Raw genomic sequence first — 19381 nt, forward strand, 5'->3', positions numbered from 1 at the left:
TTGATGGAAACACATTAAAGTTTACTTTAAGAAAAATATTATATTTGACATTTTAATAATTATTAAAATAATAATCATGCTGTGATTGTTAGCAATGATTACAGAGTTGACAAAAAAGTTAAGGCAATATACTATGAGTAATGTACAAGACTCTTCATTGTCATGTTTTACTCTTAAGAAAATGTAATTAAATCAATATTTTTCTCACTATCTTAGTAGTACTGTCATCAGTTTTAGAATCATTTATTTATAATGAAAAGCCACTTAAATTTTTCAATGAAACCCATAGTCTGATGCTGTCTACCAGGTAGGAATGTAGTTTTTGTTTTCTGAAGACAAGAAGTGAAGAGAGGACACTAAATATCTCTGGAAATAAGCTTCAGTTCAGATAAGTAATGCAGAAGTGAATTTCCTTCTCATTTCAAATATTACATGAAGCTAAATCCAAAAATCAGATGGCTTTGCATTATATAAATTTTCATATTACTCAAATTAAATGAAAGAGGAAGATATCAAATATTTGATTTACACAGCTTAATCTTTATAATGTTTCATAGGGAAAACCATCTGCTATTATTTGGGCATGCTAGTATTAAATGTGAAAAGAAAACTTATTTCTATTTTTAAAAGAAGTCCAGGTCATTTCTTTAAATATCTGGGTACATTGTTTATCATAAGGTTTTATACTTTTGGTTTTTAATTTACAGTAGCCTGTAATTGAATTCAGGTTAAGTACTCTGTACTTGTTTAAAAATGATCAAGCCCAAATTATAATTTTGGCTCATTGCTACCAAAGGGATAAGTAAACTACATTTTGAAGATATTTTGAATGCCAGTGGGTCTAAGGAAGAGAGAAAAGTGAGTCAGCTTGAGAGAAATGGGTAGTGGGGATGGTGACAGGATGATGATTCATGAACAGGTAACAGCATGTGTTATTTTGTAGAAGGCTAATAACTGATAGAAAGTGAGAGAACGGAAACACGGAATATAAAGGAAAAACTTTTAAATTAAAAAAAGAATGAAGGAGAAAAAAAGGTACATTTAGAGAGAGGAACCAAAGAATGGAATTGTGAGTTAAAATGAGAGAAAAACAAAATAGTCCATCTTTTAACCTGGCAGGTGGGTGGAGGGTGGAGTAGAGGTGTTATCACATCATTCTTCACCAAAATACTAGCTGGGAAAGAATGCTCTCAAATAGGGTTCTAGACAAAAAAAATGGGCACTTAACGTGTAGCAGCTGAGAAGGAGTTTAGTCTGAGGGAAGACAGTAAAATATAACTAGAGCAACAGTCCACCTGCAATGGGCATTGGTGAGAAGGAGAAGCAATGGAGCTAGAGAAGAATACTGATGGGCCTGGCCTTCCGCCAGGAGAACTCTGGCTGGAGGAAAGTGGTGGGAGAGGAGCAGTCTGACCTGTATAAAACAGTCATTGGGAGAAAAGTGGTGGCAGCTAAGGAAGATGATTAATGGGGGCATGTGAATGGAAACTATTTTAACACATGGGCAATATTCTTTTCATTGTGATTTGTGATGCGAATCAAGGCGTTTCAACCCTTGAAGTGCTCTCATTGGTCCTTTTAATACTAATGTAGCAGTAATAATTTTATGTGACATGTGAAAAGACCTTAGGTTTCCTGGGAATAATGGTAATGTAGCTAAAACCAGACCTGGATTCATCCATAATTCAGTAGTGTTTGGAGGAAGATATATATCTGATTAATACTAGATTAAAAGTATGGCTTATCTGGGACAGAAACAATACTTTTCTATTTTTCATATTTTATTTTTAGTTACACGTTAAGGGGAAAGGAAGAAAAAGCAATTGTCTAACAAAGTTCCTCCACTTTCCTGTGCCTATTGCTTGTTCTGAAGACAAGCATTTGGCTCACTAGAGAAACGTTTTTACAGATAACATGTGAAACCACAGCTTTGAATCATTTCCAACTGTGTCTTTTTGTTGGCTCCGGCTTACTTTAGCTACTTACGCTGGACTGTCACAGTGTCTTAGGGATGAGGAGACGCCTCCCCCGCAGGTCCTGCTGCACTCTCCCCATAGTGACCAGGGACCCCAGCCCCCATCTACGCTCTGGGGCCAAGTGCCAAAAGGAACACAATCTCCCTGATAACACCACTGCAAGATTTCACAGAAAACACAGAATTAGCTTTTAGCAGATAGAGCTATCAGAGTAGAAATACATAAAGGTCAAGTAATGGCCAATTATAGGCATTAGCATTCTCACAATAGATAACACAGATAGCTTTCTTTAATTGTGCATAGACATTGGTGAAGGTGCATGTGGATTGCAAATTATTTTTAGCTAGATGGTGATTTATAGATCTCTACTGTGTACCAGGAGGTCTAAAATCATCGACTTTGCTTCTTTTTCCTTGTTTCTTCTCCTCCAGACTTTTAGTGTTTCTCATTATGAAGCTAGCTATATACCTCCAAATCTTTTTAGATATTTTAGTATTTTGTAAAAAAAGATTTTTATATTCCACTATTATTAGACTCATGAAATGATAACGCAATATGGAAAGTTCCCCAGAAAGGAATTTTTATGATGGTAATTGCTCTTTCTTAAAAAAAAAATAAAAAAGACTAGTTGAAGCTACAATAGTAAAAGAATGTGTTGTGGCATTTCATCTACACGAGCACTGCAGACATAATAAAAATAATGCCAAGACACAAGGGACTGAGTACAAAAAACCCTTATATACACTGACTAGCCATGTGTATGGTCCCTACATGAACATGTGTACTGGAATTCTGCTCAACTTAACTCTCTGTAATAAACCACACATACTGCACCTACACAGAAAGCCAGGAATAAATTATCAAGACACAGACATCGCATAATCAGCTCATAACTTTAGCATGATAAATCTTATTTGTAGAATATGGCAAAATGAAACTCTTAACTTTAACCAACTATTTATAGGCTTTTATTAGTACATTTTTCTGAATTATCAAACTGACAAAAACATACTGATACTATGAAAGTCATCTCCTTATATGAATAGCAATGGGGAACATGCTTATTAAGAGTTGAATAAGTGTCAACAATGTTAAGATTGTTAAATAAAAATTTAACCTTATATTAAAATGTAGAGGAATATGACAGGTGCTGCTCAGAAACTAATTAGCTTAGTAAACTACTTCTATCACCAAACTTCATTGATTTTACCTACACAATGCATCAGTTATTCTTTAACTTTTTACCTTCTTCTCTCTACCACCCTGAACCAAACTGGCAAATGGAGTGGCTTCTTACCTGATCACTCTGCCTTTACCCTTTTCTACTAGAATTTATTTTCCAGAGAACATTCAGAGAGATCTTTTAAAAACATGATATGACATCAAGTCACTTTTTGGCTAAAAGACCTTGGTGGGTTTCTACTCCTCTCAATTCTGCTCAACAGTGGAGTTAGTGGTTTAGCTCTGTTTCCTTTTCAATCATTCTCTCCCTTGCACAGACTGCTCCAAATACGTTGCTTTCTTTTTCTCTAATACCAGTATAGCTCAAAAAGTTTGTAAAAACAAGGAATTAAAAGGTAAGTTTATTTGGTGTCATAGATGTCTGAAATCCATGCACAGTTTTTTCATAATAAACATTGTCTAGGAGCTTTTCAGAGGTTCCCTCCTACACTAATCTTGTTCTTTAGAAGATTTGCATTTGTATTTGCTGGTCCTACTTGTAATGCACTACTCCCAATTCCTCATGTTACCCTCTTACCACTCAATTTCAGGCAAAGTGTCATTTCAACAGACAGGTCTTTCCTTGACCACACACTCTTACTCTGAAGCTCTGTTTCATCAGCCCTTTACTGCCATGTTCCTCCATTGTAACATGCAATAAGGATGAAATCTTCCTGGTTTAGTTCCTCTGACCACTTAAAACTGATTCAGAGGGGCCAGTGCTGTGGTGTAGCGGGCAAAGTCGTCTCCTGCAGCACCTGCATCTCATATGGACGCTGGTTGAAGTCCTGGCTGCTCTATTTCTAATCTTGATCTCTGCTGTGGCCTGGGAAAGCAGTGGACTATGGCCCAAATCCTTGGGCCCCTGCAACCGCGTGGGAGACCCAGAGGAAGCTCCTGGCTTCTGGCTTTGGATCAGCATAGCTATGGCCATTCTGGCCATCTGGGGAGTGGGCCAGTGATGGAAGACCTCTCTCTCTGCCTCAGCCTCTGCAACTGTCTTTCAAACAAAATAAATAAATCTTTAAAAAAAAAAAACTGATTCAGAGTACTTGTTTGCCTCCCCTCCTTAGTATATAAAAGACTAAAGAGCCACATGTGGCTATTTAAATTTAAATTAAAAGGAAATTTTCAGTTTCTCAGACCCACTAGCCGTATTTCAAAGGTTACACAGTCACATGTGGCTAGTGGCTACAATGTTGGACAGAGTAGATATGGAACATTTCCATCATCACAGAATATTGTATTGGAAATGATGAATGCCTAGAATAGCACTTGGCATGCACAAAATTTATTGAGTGAACACATAGTTTTTTGTTGTTTTTGTTTTTTGGGATTTTTTTTTTTTTTTTTTTTTTTTGTAGAATCCTGTATCTTGTTTTGCTTACTACGGGAAGGAACTGGAGATACTGGTGGGTAAACACAGTCAATTCATATTTATTTCCTTGGTGACTGGTACACAAATTGGCACTCAGTAAATGTTTAAGTATTTGTGAAATCATAAAGGACATTTTAGGGAGATGCTGAGCAATTACCAACTGTCTGTAAGAAATTAGTCAAAAGAAAGTCCAAATCTGGTTGGCTATAAGGAAGAACATTCTGATCCTAAACATGATACGCATTAAAGTACAATGCTGTAAGATTATAAGTTATGGATGGTGAAAAGTACCATGAGAAAAAAAGTCATCTGTCCAAAATATTGAAGAGGCAATTGGTAAAGTCAATAGCATATTAAACACTGGAATCTGGGCTGCTAACATAAATATGAAGAAAATCTTCCAGCTGCCACGTTATGACTTGTTTCATTGGTTCTGAAGACAATCCATTTTTAATTATGCTAGATTTTCACCTAAAAAATTACAACATCAGGCCAAATAATCTTGTTTTGTGTTTCAGTTACTAGAAGTGGCTGTGTGTAAGAATATTTATATCTGTATCATTTTTTCTTTGGAAATAACTGAGTAGTAATTACTGACTAGTAATCCTGACTAGTAATTACTGATGTTTTTCCTTGGTTGCAATTAGTGAAAATCGACAGCTTTCAAAAGTCAAATCTTCGGGGCTGGCGCCATGGCTCACTTGGTTAATCCTCTGCCTGTGGCACCGGCATACCATATGGGTGCTGGGTTCTAGTCCCAGTGGCTCATCTTCCAGTCCAGCTCTCTGCTGTGGCCGGGGAGGGCAGTGGAGGATGGCCCAAGTGCTTGGGCCCCTGCACCTACATGGGAGACCAGGAAGAAGCACCTGGCTCCTGGCTTCGGATCGGCGCAGCGCCAGCTGTAGCAGCCATTTGGGGAGTGAACCAAAGGAAAGAAGACCTCTCTCTCTCTCTCTCTCTCTTTCTCATTGTCTATAACTCTGTCAAATTAAAAAAAAATTCAAGTCTTCAAATTTATTTTTTCAAGATATAGATTTAACATTATTAATTTCACATAACATCCAAGCCTAGTTTTATAGTTAGTTCATATAATCACAGAGTTGCATCTAAGGCTTAAAGAAACTTCAGGATTCATGTGGTCTAAGCACTTAATTTTTTCAGATGAGGAAATCAGAACCTGAAGGAGTTGATTTGCCCAAGGTCACTTAGTGGCAGAAAAGGGATTATCTGTCTAAAAATACATAAAATCAATGAGAAAGAAATCAATTGAAGGTGCAGAGTTAGAAATTTGAAGACATTAAAGAATACTATACTGAATTTTTTAGTAAATACTATATAAAATAACACTGAAGATTAAAAACAAAGAGCTGTGCATTCACATAGTATTTCAGATTGCCTTCAGTACATGACTTGCAGAGAAAAAATTTCCTTTTTTCATTGTTCACAAGAGAAAGGGATTGAGAGGGCCACAGCATACTGAGAGATATAGGTTCTAAAATATTTAGTAATATTGGTGACCATGTTTCTAGAATGTTAACAAAATACAGCTCAGTGAGAGAACTCACATAGATCCTATTGCTTTCCTTTTCAAACAAAAAGTAAAAGATAAATATAATATTCAGTTTGTAAAGTGCTGCTTAGTTTTCACTAATATCTACATGGTAGTAGAATTTCATAAATAGTTTATTAGAAGACCTTTTACTGCATAAATTCATGCTTTGGTTATATCTCTTCCCATGGACATATAATATTACAGACAATCACAGAGGTGGGCTCTGAGGGTTAAGGTGCTTCTTGGGACAGCCATATCCTATATCAGAGTGACTTGGACTGAGTACCACCTCTGCCTCCATTCAGTTTCTTGCCATTGTGCCAGGAAGACAGCAGATGATGGTCCAAGTATTTGGGTTCCTGCCACCCATTTGGGAGGCTTGGATTGAGCCCTAGGCTCCTTGTTTCAGCCTGGCTCAACCTTAGCTGTTGCAGGTATCTGGGGAGTGAACCAGTGGATGGAAGACCTCTTTCTCTCACTTTCTCTCTCTGTCACTTCCTCTCTTGCTATTACTCTGCCTTTAGAATAAATAAATAAATCTCTTTTTTAAATAGACAACTATATAAAAAAGTTAAATTGCTTAAAAATTCATAATAATATGGATCAGTCATGCAGCAGTAAAAAAAGACTAGTTTCTAGTTTAATAACTAGTTAACAACTTAGTTGACTAACTTACAAGTTAATCTCAATCTGTATAGCAAACTTTGTTACAAACTTTAGTTATTGTAGCAGTGTCTTCAGTTCAAAGCATGTCATTTGCTTTCTTTTTTCTCCCTAACTACAAAATGGGGACTCATTTTAGCTTTTCAGATTAGGACAACTTTAAAAGTTAGTTCAATGGAGACATGCCTTCCAAGAAGTTAAAACTCTTATCAAACAACTTGTTTGATTTTAATACATGGTGGAAATGTTCTTTTATGTTTTGTTTTTCCACTTTGTATTTATAGGAAAGGATCTTGGGAATTCTTGCTAGTTCTCTCCTTTGGTAGTGAAAATCCTAATGTAGTATATGAGTTCAAGAAAAGAAATTGAGTCCTGCATTGTGCAGTGTGTCAAGCAGCTGCCTACAATGCTGGCATTCCCATATGGGAGTCAGCTCAAGTCCCTACTCTTCCATTCCAGATTTAGCTCCCTGCTAATGCACCTGGGAAAGCAGCAGAAGATAAACCAAGTATCTGGGCTCCTACTACTCAAGTTCCAGTAGAGTTCTCTTCTCTCTTTCCCTCTCCCTTTGTCTTTCCCTTTCACTCTGTAATTCTGCCTTTCAAATAAATAAAATAAATCTTTTTTTAAAAAAAGGAGAAGAAACTTCACTTAATAAAAAGAACTTTAAGAGGTCCATAAAGGAATTCACATAGATCAAGTGATTTGAGCTACTTTTCTGTATGATTGCATTGATCAACAAATGTTGATTTTAATCTGTTTAAATCACAAGTAGAATAATTAGGTTACACCAAATAAAGCAACTTGAAATATACAAATCACAAAGGTGAGTCTTCTTCGGGGCCAGTGCAGTGGCTCAGTAGGTTAATCCTTCGCCTGCAGCCTTGGCATCCCATATGGGTGCCGGTTCTAGTCCCGGTTGCTCCTCTGATCCAGCTCTCTGTTAAGGCCTGGGAAAGCAGCAGAAGATGGCCCAAGTGCTTGGGCCCCTGCACCCATGTGGGAGACTCACAAGAAGCACCTGGCTCGTGGCTTTGGATCGGCGCAGCTCCGGCCATTGCGGCCATTTGGGGAGTGAACCAATGGAAGGAAGACCTTTCTCTCTGTCTCTCTCTCTCTCATTGTCTGTAACTCTACCTCTCAAAAGAATAAAAAACAAAAGAAAAAACAAAGGCAAGTCTTCCCAGTGTTGGATCATTTTTATCCTTTTTCACATGTAGATGCTGAATTTGTAAAAGTTCTATTTCCAAAGACAGAATTCTATGAAGGGAAGTTAAATATGCAGATGGAGGAAAGTTTCTAATTTTGACTCTCAAAGGTTATATCCAACCTAGTGCCTTTGACAGTTCTAAAAATCAGTCTTACTTCTTCAGCCTAAATAATCCAGGTAGACATTAGATAAATTAGGTCTTTCTTTTGTTAATCCAGGTATATACAAACAGATTTGTAAAGATGACAAAAGGTATAAGGTGAAACAATCACATTCCAAAATTAGTAAAATCTCATATTGTTTATTCTTGCTTTTCACATTTTCTTTAAATTACTGTTCTAAACACTATTACACCATCAAGAAAGATGGTATATTCCAAGAGGCTTTAAGAGCCTTTTTATGAAATACTACCCATTATTAAACAACATCTCTTACTATTAGACTAGTTAATTTCATGACTGATAATATAGTATATGAGCAAGATGTATTTTAAATCATTCTATTTGACAACATGTCAGAATTCCACAAAGGAAAATTTCAATGTGTATTGAGCATACACATTGTTTTCAATTAATTTTTCTTATTTATTAGAATGATTTTAGGGTGTTATTATGGTATATCTTGTTAGAAACAGCACTGGGTTCTGTCAGCATTTGGAATGAGAAGATGCTAAGGAAATCCTAAGATTTTAAAGAAATACTGATGATTCAGAACATTTTCCCCAAATCAGAAGAGCTAAGGGTTGGAGCAAAGCACTATTGAAAGTCTTGTATTTTTTTCTGTGCAGGTGTGGGAATGCTAAAGCCACATTTCAGTCCAAATTTTAAATCAGAACTTGTCATCCCATTCCATTTAAAATTTTAGAGCAATTGTAACAATTTCTTTCTTTGCTTTCTATGTTTATAGTTTAGGACTCAGTCAAAACATACCATATTCTACCTTAAGTGAATTAAAAGCTAAAGCTACAAATGTTCTATTACATATCCAGTACTTGAGAAGGGCACATAATAATCCGGTTCTTATCCAGTCCTATGTTTCCCATGCAAAGAAATTAGGGATCAATGTCACTTATATGTAAGCCCAAATGGTGAGCCATATCTCTAATTGAGTCTTATAGAATAAGCAAATCAATCTTTGGCAATAAACCAAGTATTTGAAGCCTTCTTTGTGGTCACCAACAGGGATTATAAGGATTGAGTCTTGATTATCCTTAATATCCTGTTCCGTAACAATGCCAACGCTGAGAACAAAATTTTTATAATCTACATACTTATTTACCATTTCATCAAATATGGCGTCCTTCTGATTCCCATCCAAAGGATTATTTTTGTTGCTATATCTGAGGAAAGTTCTCTGGCTGAAAGTTATATTGATTGATTTGTAGGAGATTGACCCATAGACATAGTGCCAGCGTACCGTCTAGGCTCATCAAATTTCCTCCTTTGGTTAACGCTACTGTCCCTGAGCACATACATCCATTCAGCCCATATGGTTCTTATTCCGTCCTTGAATGGCTTATTCAGGCAAACATCCAATGGCTGTAATAGCGATGTCAGACCCCCCAGGACTCACGCAAAGATCAGTTTTTAATTTTTTGGCTGTATTTCTTACTCCATCTGCTAAATGTACATGGAACAGTTCCCATACTTACATGGAACGTTTGTGGAACTGTGCCCCTGGGCAGGGATCCCATAGCTTTTGCAGCCAGAATTTGACGAGATCATCATGGATCCAATGCTCTGGATATGTCTATGCTATTGCTTGAGCAATATTTCTACCCCTTTCTTTTAAAAAATTTAGTCAGAAGACTATGTGCAGCTTTGATTTTGTACTGCTGGTCAGACAGTGTGTAGGTTCTTTCTTATTTCTTCTAGTGAGAGTAGTTTTTAAGCTCACAGTTAAGATTGTGGATTGTGGTTGTTCCATTCATGTCCCTGAGACACACAAACTCATGCTCAAACTCTCTAATGCTCATTGCTGCCAGTTAAGAGTCTGGTACTAGCATCTCTGTCTACCATCATCTAAGGCTGGCAAATAATAGTGAAAAGTAATGATAATACTCTAGTAATATGTAGCAATATATCCTTAGAGGAAGCTCACAAAAAGATCACTGAGACATTATCTCATTCCATCCTCACAACATCTCTATGAAATATGTAGAAACCAATTTCTACCATTGTAGAAATTCATTTCAGCAATTGGCACACAAACATAAATTCTTAGCTCAATGTTCTACGCATATTGTTGTCTTATTGTGATTCCTGAGCTAAGAAATTGTTATAGGTATATAAATAAAAAATTCATTTAGCATTCATGAGTAAAACACATTGTCACTACCCATCTCAGGTTTTATGACCCACTTTATTCCTGTGACAATGAAAAATGGATTTTTTTCTCTGTAATATTTCCAAGTGAAGCCAAGGTAAAATTAGAGTCAGTATTGAAGGACAAAGATTTAAACTCTGGAATCAGAAAAACCTAGGCTGGAATTTCAGCTATGCCATTAAATTGCTGTGTAATCTTGTGCTCTAAGTCTTATTTTTCTCATCTGTAAAATGGAGTTAAAACAGTTCCCACGTCATAGGATTTTTATTGATATTAAACAGAAGAATGGTTGTAAAGTACCTAATAATATGTGCCTGGCACAGTGTAAGTACTTATAAAATATTCAGTCATCATCATCATTGTTACTGGGAATGTCAACTATTTTTAGATGGCAAGTTTACAGACTAACCACACAAACTTTTACAATTGAAAATTCCACTTTAATTTTGTCACAAGCTCTTTGCATGGCTGTTTTGCTCTTAGTCAAAATTCTTGGTCTGGTTAAATTTCCAAATAGATACAGCCTTAAGGGTAAAATCTGCATTTGGTAATAGTAAACATGCTTCTCTCTTAAGAAAAAAACAAAAACAAAAATGGAAATCAACAACAAATTAGACAAATTAGAAATTCATGTAAAAGATAACATGATGAGTGCATTTAACAGAAAATAAATAAAAGATAAATTAACAAATATTTAGCTTACATGTCTAGTTCTCTGGTTCTTTTGTTTGTTTTTCTTAAAAATGTAGGTTGATTAAGTTCTCTAAAAGCTCCTTCATAGATTCAAAGTTAATAATAGGAATGTTTTGAGGGTCTTCCTTGTTGCTGGAAGAATGGCTAAGATTTGTTTTGTAAATTAATTTTAGGTGGTGACATCCGTTATATTAACCTTATGACAGTATACTCTTATATAAATTACACACACACTTTGCTAGACATCAAAGTCCTTAAATAGTTTTTCATGGAGCCCAAGTTGTTCCTTGGAGGTATGTCAGGAACTGCCAACGATTCAAAGACTAGGTAAGGGGCTTGCAAAGGGCTTTAAATCAGAGTATTTTCATTTTGTCAAATGTGTATATTAGAATTCTTTAGAATTCATTTGAACAAAGAGTTGAAAACTATTAACCTATATTAATAACACTGAGTCTTTAGAAAAAGAATATTTTAATCCCATTTTATTCACTTTCTCTTGCCTGCGCTTATTCTTATTTATGCTAGTAGAGGAGAACTGTATTTCTCCTCTATTTTCTTACCTAAATTTAAATTCAATATTGTCTGCTTTAATATTACTTGAGAGTATTCTCGAAATGTCCTTCAAAACTACAATTCCAAGTAATGTGTTATCTGTATCTCACATATACACATATACTTTAAGATTTGACATTTGAGGGTTCTACTATTAAGCAAAAATGACATATTCAATACGTGATTATCATACAAATAATGGATAGGGCTGAGCTATGTGTTCACAGATAGTCACTATTCAGGGCTTATTTATTTGGAGTGATTACATAATTTATAGAATGCTTCTAGAAGGACTCTTAGGTGTCTTTTTAAAAGAATGAATTCTTTATGCTTCTTGTTTTAAAATAAAGTAAAATAAAAATCCACAGTCTTAGTGGTAGTAGTATTCTAGGTAAATAAAAATTGTGGCTCTTTAACTAGATCACAAGAATAATAATGAATCAATGGCAAATAAAGAAATAGATTCTCATTTATTATATTCCCCTGCTCATGGCAGTGTATTTCTTCTAATTACACACTGATGTAAATTGTTATTTGTCATTGACAAGGATTATTGGTTCCAAAACAAACCTAAACTGTTGTTTCAACAATGTGCTTTCTAATATTTTCTATTATTTCAATTAAAAAAAAAAAAAGAAGGAACTTTTTTGGTAATGCATGAAGGTCACTGTATTTTTATTGGTTACTTGTAAAGTCTTATAAAAATCCTTTTAAAATGACCCTATCAATTCATATATTTAGCACAATTTACCAACATTTCCATACTCAGCTTGGAAAAGCCATCACCATGGCACTAGGTCATGGATTCCAAATGAAGCCGTCAGCAAGGATTAATAAACTGTGACAGCTGCCCAAAGCTTTCATTCCTCTTATCTAAACATCAGATTGCAAGCTGAAATTCAGTGTAATCTTTGTTGAAACTTGCCCAGCTAACATGGAAGAAGTCAGAACTCAGAACAAATGATTGTAGTAGTTGTTATTATAAATTTAGTTCTTAGCAATAAAACCTAGAATTACATATATAGCAATTTTTAGAGAATTTCAGGAGTAGCACACTACTATCTCTAACTGTTTGGAATGTACTCAACAATGATATTTCTGAAAACTAGATTGATGAAACTAAAGTTATTTATTTTAATTTCTATGGTCAATAAATTGTTTACTCTTTCACTATTGATCCCTTCTCTCATATCACAATTTAAAAAGTTTATCTTGGGGTTGCATAATTTTCCTAGGGATTATAAGAAAAAAACTAGACCATCTGATATGACTACAAAACTGTTGCTGAAATTTGTATTGCACAAATACAGCTCATAGATATCTCAACAAAAAGGTGAAACTGGTCTAGAAAATGGTTACTGTAATTTCCTAAACAAGGCAGATTTGCACAGAATAAGATATGACAATCCACTAGGCTAGAATTTATTGTTTTTAAGTGCATATAAATTAATATATAATATTTCTTAGTGTTTAGATATTAGCACCAGAAATTTATCAGTTCATTCTACATGTCAAATAGCTAGCAAATCATTTGAGCTTACCCCCTTTTCAATACTCCCAGTTTGACACAGTGTCCCCTCAGCTGCTGGAATACTGTTGGTAACACAGCGGTTGCTTTTGCTGAGGCACCAGAGCTCTCTACACACTTCCTAGGAAAGAAGGCAAAAGCAAGTTGATCAGAAATACATACGAAATTCATGGCTCGTGCTTCTATAAATTACACTCACAGTCACTCAGCAATATGTTAAAGGTCTCATGCTGCTGCTGAATCCTCAAAGATAAAGATTTTAGAGGAATTCCTTATGGAAAGTGGGTCTCTCATTTTGCAGAATCATTTAAGCAATTGTCTTTATAACTCTTACTAGATAAAATATATATCTTAGCTTTTAAAATTGATTAGGATCATTTTATAATACTATATAGAAATGTCATTAATGTAGAAGAGTTAGAAGAAAATGAATATGTAAAAAGGAAATACAAGTTTATCCACTCAAGAAAATATGACAGACCAAATTTACCAATTAACAATGAAGTTTTGCCAGATAAATGACTTCCTAGATCTACCACAATATTTAAATAAAGACAATTTTAAAATATAAAAGGATGGAGAGAGAGACAGAGATAATTCCACCATAGGAATGAGTGGAGGTTTAATATATGAATTGAAGAAATCTGAAGTATGTTTGGAGTAATTTCTAATGTTCATATAAGCCTAAGAGCAGTCTAGCAGTTGTTGTTTTCAGTTCATCATTGCAGACTACTTCCATGAAAGGGAAACTTGGTTTTGAACAAATGCTAATTTTTATGGATTGTTTCAGACTTTGTTTGGGGCTGTATTACCTCCTTGATTATGAATTTTCATTATCCTACCTTAGCACTTATCAACAGACTATATATTCTGAACCATGACCAGGGTTGCACAGTGGAACAGAATTTTTTTTAACAAAATAATGACTATTACCTACGACCTCAGGCACATTATCAGGGAACTGGATCAATTTGAGCCCCAGCTTTTCTACTTCCAACCCAGCTTCCTGCTAATGTATACCATGGGAGGCAGCAGGTGATGGCTTAAGTAGTTGGGTCCCTGCCACCCACGTGTGGAGGTCTGGATTGAGTTGTGGGTTCCTAGGCTTCAGTCTGGCTGTTGCAGACTAACTCAAGTCTATGCAAACACTGACAAACCTCATAGATAATAAACATTCCTCATATACTAACAAAACTATGATGTCTGTCTCTTGGTCTTTCAGATAAAATTGAAAGTAAATAAATTTTAAAATGTTTTAAAAGGAAAAGACTGTTCATCTACATGTAGATTTAAGGCCTCAAAACCAGTGTAAGCAGCTAAATTGTTCTCATAAACTTCAGATGGCAAAAGGATATGACAACCAGACACAGTGCCTTTCATTTACATGGCACGTGGCAGACATTTCTGTTACATAACACATAAACTTTGAAATGAATGTCTAATTTCATGGGATCGGCTTGTAACTGATTAGGAGAATTGCCTGTCAATGCATAAGGGATATTATTTTCCATGTTTATTTAAAGATATTTATTGAGAATCTACTATGTATGAGGCATTATGTCAGTATTACAAATAAAAATACTATAATGCTATCACTTAGAATTCATAGTAACTTTACAGAAGGAGTTAGGATATCGACAGACACATAGTCCAAATGTCATGGATTGGCACTGCTCTGTGAAAAAGTGTTTAAATGTTCAATGACAAAATTAGAAGAATGATGTCAATTTAGTCACGTTTTAATGAGTCATTGGTACTTCTTAAGTTCATCCTTTTATTTTTTTATGTCATAATAGATTGTAAAATTCCTGAGGGTGGGATCTCTGTGTTAATGGCAGCCTTACCAAATGTTCTCCTTGGTAAAATTGGAAGGTGACATCTCTATCTTGATCTGCCAATTTTTGGAGTGAAATTTTCCTTGCCTGCCAAAATCTAAGTCAGTGAACTAACCTCTGACCAGATTTGTTTGTTTTTTAGATTTATTTATTTTATTTGAGAGAAACTCTTCAAATGCCTGAATCAAAGGACTTTTTGTAGCACTTTCAACTTTTTATAAGAGTTTTTGTATATTGTTGAAGACTTTCTCTTTAGTTGTGAGAAACCTTACCTGATAACTTCAAATCATTAATTATTATGAAATAATTGCATATGATAAAAATAAGACATGGAGTCATTCTCCAATTTGTCACTTGTTCCTATGTCTTCTCATCATAGAAATACATGTTGTAGTCAATGACTAAATATAATTGTTAGTTTTATTTTATTTAGCACCTTTGTTTTTGCACTTAAAGGAATAATTGTGTTTACTGTTTGTCAAGGTTTTGAATTGGATCTCTTTTCCTAGATTTTAGAAATTCAATGTAATTAAAGATTAGGAAAAAATATGCACATCAGCTTAAAGTCAGTTCAACTAACAGGTAAACACTAGACAGAGCAGATTGATATTACTTTAATATATATAGAAGAATCTTCAAAAAGTCAGAGCTGAACAATGATAAACTAAAACTTAATCACTGAAAATACTGTATCACATACTTCATGACAGGGATGTTCAGACAAGGAAGAAAAGAAATAATACTTTTTTAGGATTTACTGTCAACTACTACGCTAAGCATTCTGTATCTCATTTAATCATCATGGCAGTCTTTGTAGAAAGTGTGAGAAATCTGTATATATAAAATGCATTAAATTTGTTCACCTTAAACATTTTTTAAGTAATTTTTTTAAAAAATGTGAGAAACTTTAGGTTCAGAAAAATTTAGCAATTTGCTTCAATTCTAACTGAATCTAAATTTGAATCAGTTCTATCTGAGGTCAGTGCTCAAGATTCTCCACACAACTAAGTTATTTTCCCATTTCTCTCAAATGTATCAGAACTAAATTATGTCACTGGTCAATTAAGGCTTATTAGTAAGGGTTTACTAAAAACATCACTAAATAATCACAAAACCTTACTTTTATTGTAAAGGATTGTATCTCCAAATCAAAATGATTATACACAATTAGTATATATTCACTCAATATATGAGCTTAGACACCAATTTTGTCATTATTATTATTATATTTAAGTTCTGGATTTAGTATAACTACTTGTGTTTGCATTTTTAAAAGATACTGTTAATACACTTAACAATATGGATATACATAACAAAAGTATCCCACAATCCCGAAAAACAAGACAATTAATATTACTACTTATTCAACATTTTAATATGAACTCCCAGATTTCCAATCTATTTGATTTTTCAGATGCATAACACTATTTGCAAACATTAACAGTATAAAATATTATCAAGCATAAGTGATAGTAAAATATATTTAGAAAATGGAATTTTACAATAATTATCTATAAAATAATATACCCAACATACAGAAAACAACTTTGCCAACAACTGCATGAGGGCTCATTTGAGCAGAATAGATAATTATTTTATAGAGATCCTTTAAATATAACAAGAGAAGTGAAAATAACCCTTCTTAACATTACCATGCTTCTTAAGTAACTACATTCGTAAAAACAAACTAATAAAATGAGAAGTTCTTTGATTTACCTAGGAAAATTAAAATTTGTAGCTGACACAAGGGGAAAAGAAACATAAAAGCATAAAATGATTGTATAATTATATTATTAAGATTTTGTAATTATTATATTTTATTATCATATTATATATTTATTATATAAAAATAAAATGGTATACCTATTGCTAATTTTTTTTAATTTCTCTTAACAGCTGTAAAGACCAATAAAAGAAATATTTACAAATCATCTGCCATTGGGAAACCCTAACTCTATGACATCCTGGGTCCTTGACTTCAAATCTAAAACATTCTCTTTGTCCTTATTACCCTATCAGTAACATCTTCCAACAGCTGTTCACAATAAAGAATCCTGACCCTGGAGGAGGTCAGGAAAGAGCACTTGTGGTTAGAAAGGTTACTTATCATATGATCACACAAAGGAAAATTGAAAACCAACATACGGTGACCCATGGCCCAGTACCAGTTGTTCACAAGCCATGTGAAGAAAGAGAATAACGTACTGTCATTTCTGCCTTAAATAGTTTAATCCTGTTACATGGGTAATTTACATATAAGAGATCTTAGAAGGCAAAAAATAACAACAAAACAATCCTAGTCTAGAAATTCAGGTTAAATAAATAACTAACAATTTGAAGGGGTTAAAAATTATTAAATGGTTAAGAAGAAAAATATCTACAAAGCAAACCCAGAGTAAAAAACCATTGATCTTTAAGGATACGAGTGAGATGGATATATGATTTTGGCTTGGAATTTAGGAAAATTAAAATCAAATAAACCTCTTTCTAAGTATATGCCAGATACATATATCTGTATGGACTCCAAAAGAATATTGAGGTGCTAAAATATTTCCATGGTTTTTATTCCCTAAGTCCATATCAAACAGCACTGCAGAGTATTTATACTGCCTTAAAATCTTTCAGGAAAGTGATTCTATAATCTCTCTCAGTGCAACAATCCAGTATTTAATAACCTGGAATTATTTCTAATACCTAATCTACAATCTTTAAATTGTAAAAATTAAGACTACTTTGTGTTTTTAAATGTTCTTGGTAGGAAGGAGATAAATTTATTACCAGAAATCAAACTATTAAGTGTTCTAAAACCTGAGGATGGTTTTGAGGCCAAAACAAGGACATTTAACTTTCTCTTTTATAAGCTACTCTCCCTCATTTTTGTTAAACTTCTTTAATATGTACTTCTCAGTATGTAACTACTATCCTCTCTCAAGTTATCTGCACCTCTTAAAAAAATTGTCTATGTAGCTAACAGTATCTTAAGAAAGAGTAATACGAGTGAGGTCAACATATAATTATATGAAGGAATGATTCTTAATGATAAATAATGACTTGAATCTTAATTAAGTGATGGTGATTTAAAAACAGAAACAAAAGAGAGATAGCAAGAAAATATTAAAAGCTAGAATCTGAGAGACAAAATATGCAAGCCTTTATTAAGTACTCTACAGGGAAGAGTTGATCAGAGATTCAACTATCTTTTCTCTAGTAGTGATCCTGACTACAAAGAGCTAGCTTTCAAGTGGAAAGACTTTAATGGTATTATTACTACAATTATTAATATTGTTTCATGTTTTAATTCTATGCTCATTAAAAATATTTTAATAATGAATTTGCCTACTGGTAGATTTCTATAGATGAGCAATGTGCAGATTTCAGTAGATTTGACTGTTACTATATTTCCTATTATAAATCAATAAATACAATCACATCCCTATTTCTTTGATCTTTCATTTCTAATATGAGATCTAAAAATCTCTCAAATTTTGGAATAAATATGTTGCTCAACTCTTTGTAAAAAGATTGTTCTACTATTAAACATTTAATTGAGGTATGTAAAAATTTTCAAGTTTGATGATCTGTAAGTAAAGTACATTTCTTCTGGAAGGATTCAAAAATAATGTGAAGTCTTAAAGTTTGCAAAGTTATGCCACTTTTTAAATGTGTACTTTTATATTTCTACCTGACACACTGGGATTCTGTTATTTAAAAGTCAAAATTATGGAGCCCAAACAACTTTAAACATGAATTTCTCTCTATTTTATCTCAGAGTTATGCTGCATCACCTTCTAGTATAAAAAGAATGAATTTGCAGTTACCTAGAAAAGTGAGGGCATGCTGCAATGCAGGATCATCAGTGGAACAGCCATTTTAGTGTTTTATGTAGGATGTGTTGGGGTGAGAGAAGAGGGAGGAGAGAAGGGCTTATATCACTTTACAATAGCCTTTAATTTTTTTTTTTTTTTTTTTTTTTTTTTTTTTTTTTTGGACAGGCAGAGTTAGACAGTGAGAGAGAGAGATAGAGAGAAAGGTCTTCCTTTTTCTGTTGGTTCACCCCCCAATGGCCGCTACGGCCAGTGCGTTGCGGCCTGTGCGCTGCGCCGATCCGAAGCCACGAGCCAGGTGCTTCATTCTGGTCTCCCATGCGGGTGCAGGGGCCCAAGCATTTGGTCCACCCTCCATTGCCCTCCCGGGCCACAGCAGAGAGCTGGACTGGAAGAGGAGCAACCAGGACAGAATTTGGCACCCCGACAGGGACTAGAACCCGGGGTGCCGGCGCCACAGGCGGAGGATTAGCCTAGTGAGCCATGGCGCCGGCCAATAACCTTTATTTTCTAATATCATTTTTCCAGATTATTGAATGATATGCTTCCCAAGACCTAAGGTGCCTTAGAAATGTTGTGACTTTCTGAATATCAATAAGCTCCTCCAGTATCATTCATTAAAAA

The 19381-nt window shown here is 34.4% G+C and overlaps 1 protein-coding gene across 12 annotated transcripts in view; it reads right to left on the reverse strand.

The window, feature by feature from the left end:
• Window positions 1-19381, reverse strand: part of ADAMTS6 (ADAM metallopeptidase with thrombospondin type 1 motif 6) — a 329021-nt gene that overhangs the window by 109496 nt on the left and 200144 nt on the right. For 9 of the 12 annotated variants that reach the window (XR_009868073.1, XM_062212084.1, XM_062212085.1 and 6 more), the window contains 2 exons: window positions 13112-13219; window positions 1987-2132 (listed from right to left, as the gene is read on the reverse strand). Coding sequence is in view for 11 of the 12 variants with exons in the window: in XM_062212084.1 (XP_062068068.1) it covers window positions 1987-2132; window positions 13112-13219 (254 nt within the window). In the remaining variant the exon portion in view is untranslated. The remainder of the gene's footprint in view (window positions 1-1986; window positions 2133-13111; window positions 13220-19381) is intronic. The other 3 variants (XM_062212091.1, XM_062212090.1, XM_062212087.1) reach the window with 2 other exon arrangements.

This window comes from Lepus europaeus, chromosome 15 (genome assembly GCF_033115175.1).
Source record: "Lepus europaeus isolate LE1 chromosome 15, mLepTim1.pri, whole genome shotgun sequence".
In the NCBI taxonomy this organism is placed as follows: Eukaryota; Metazoa; Chordata; class Mammalia; order Lagomorpha; family Leporidae; genus Lepus; species Lepus europaeus.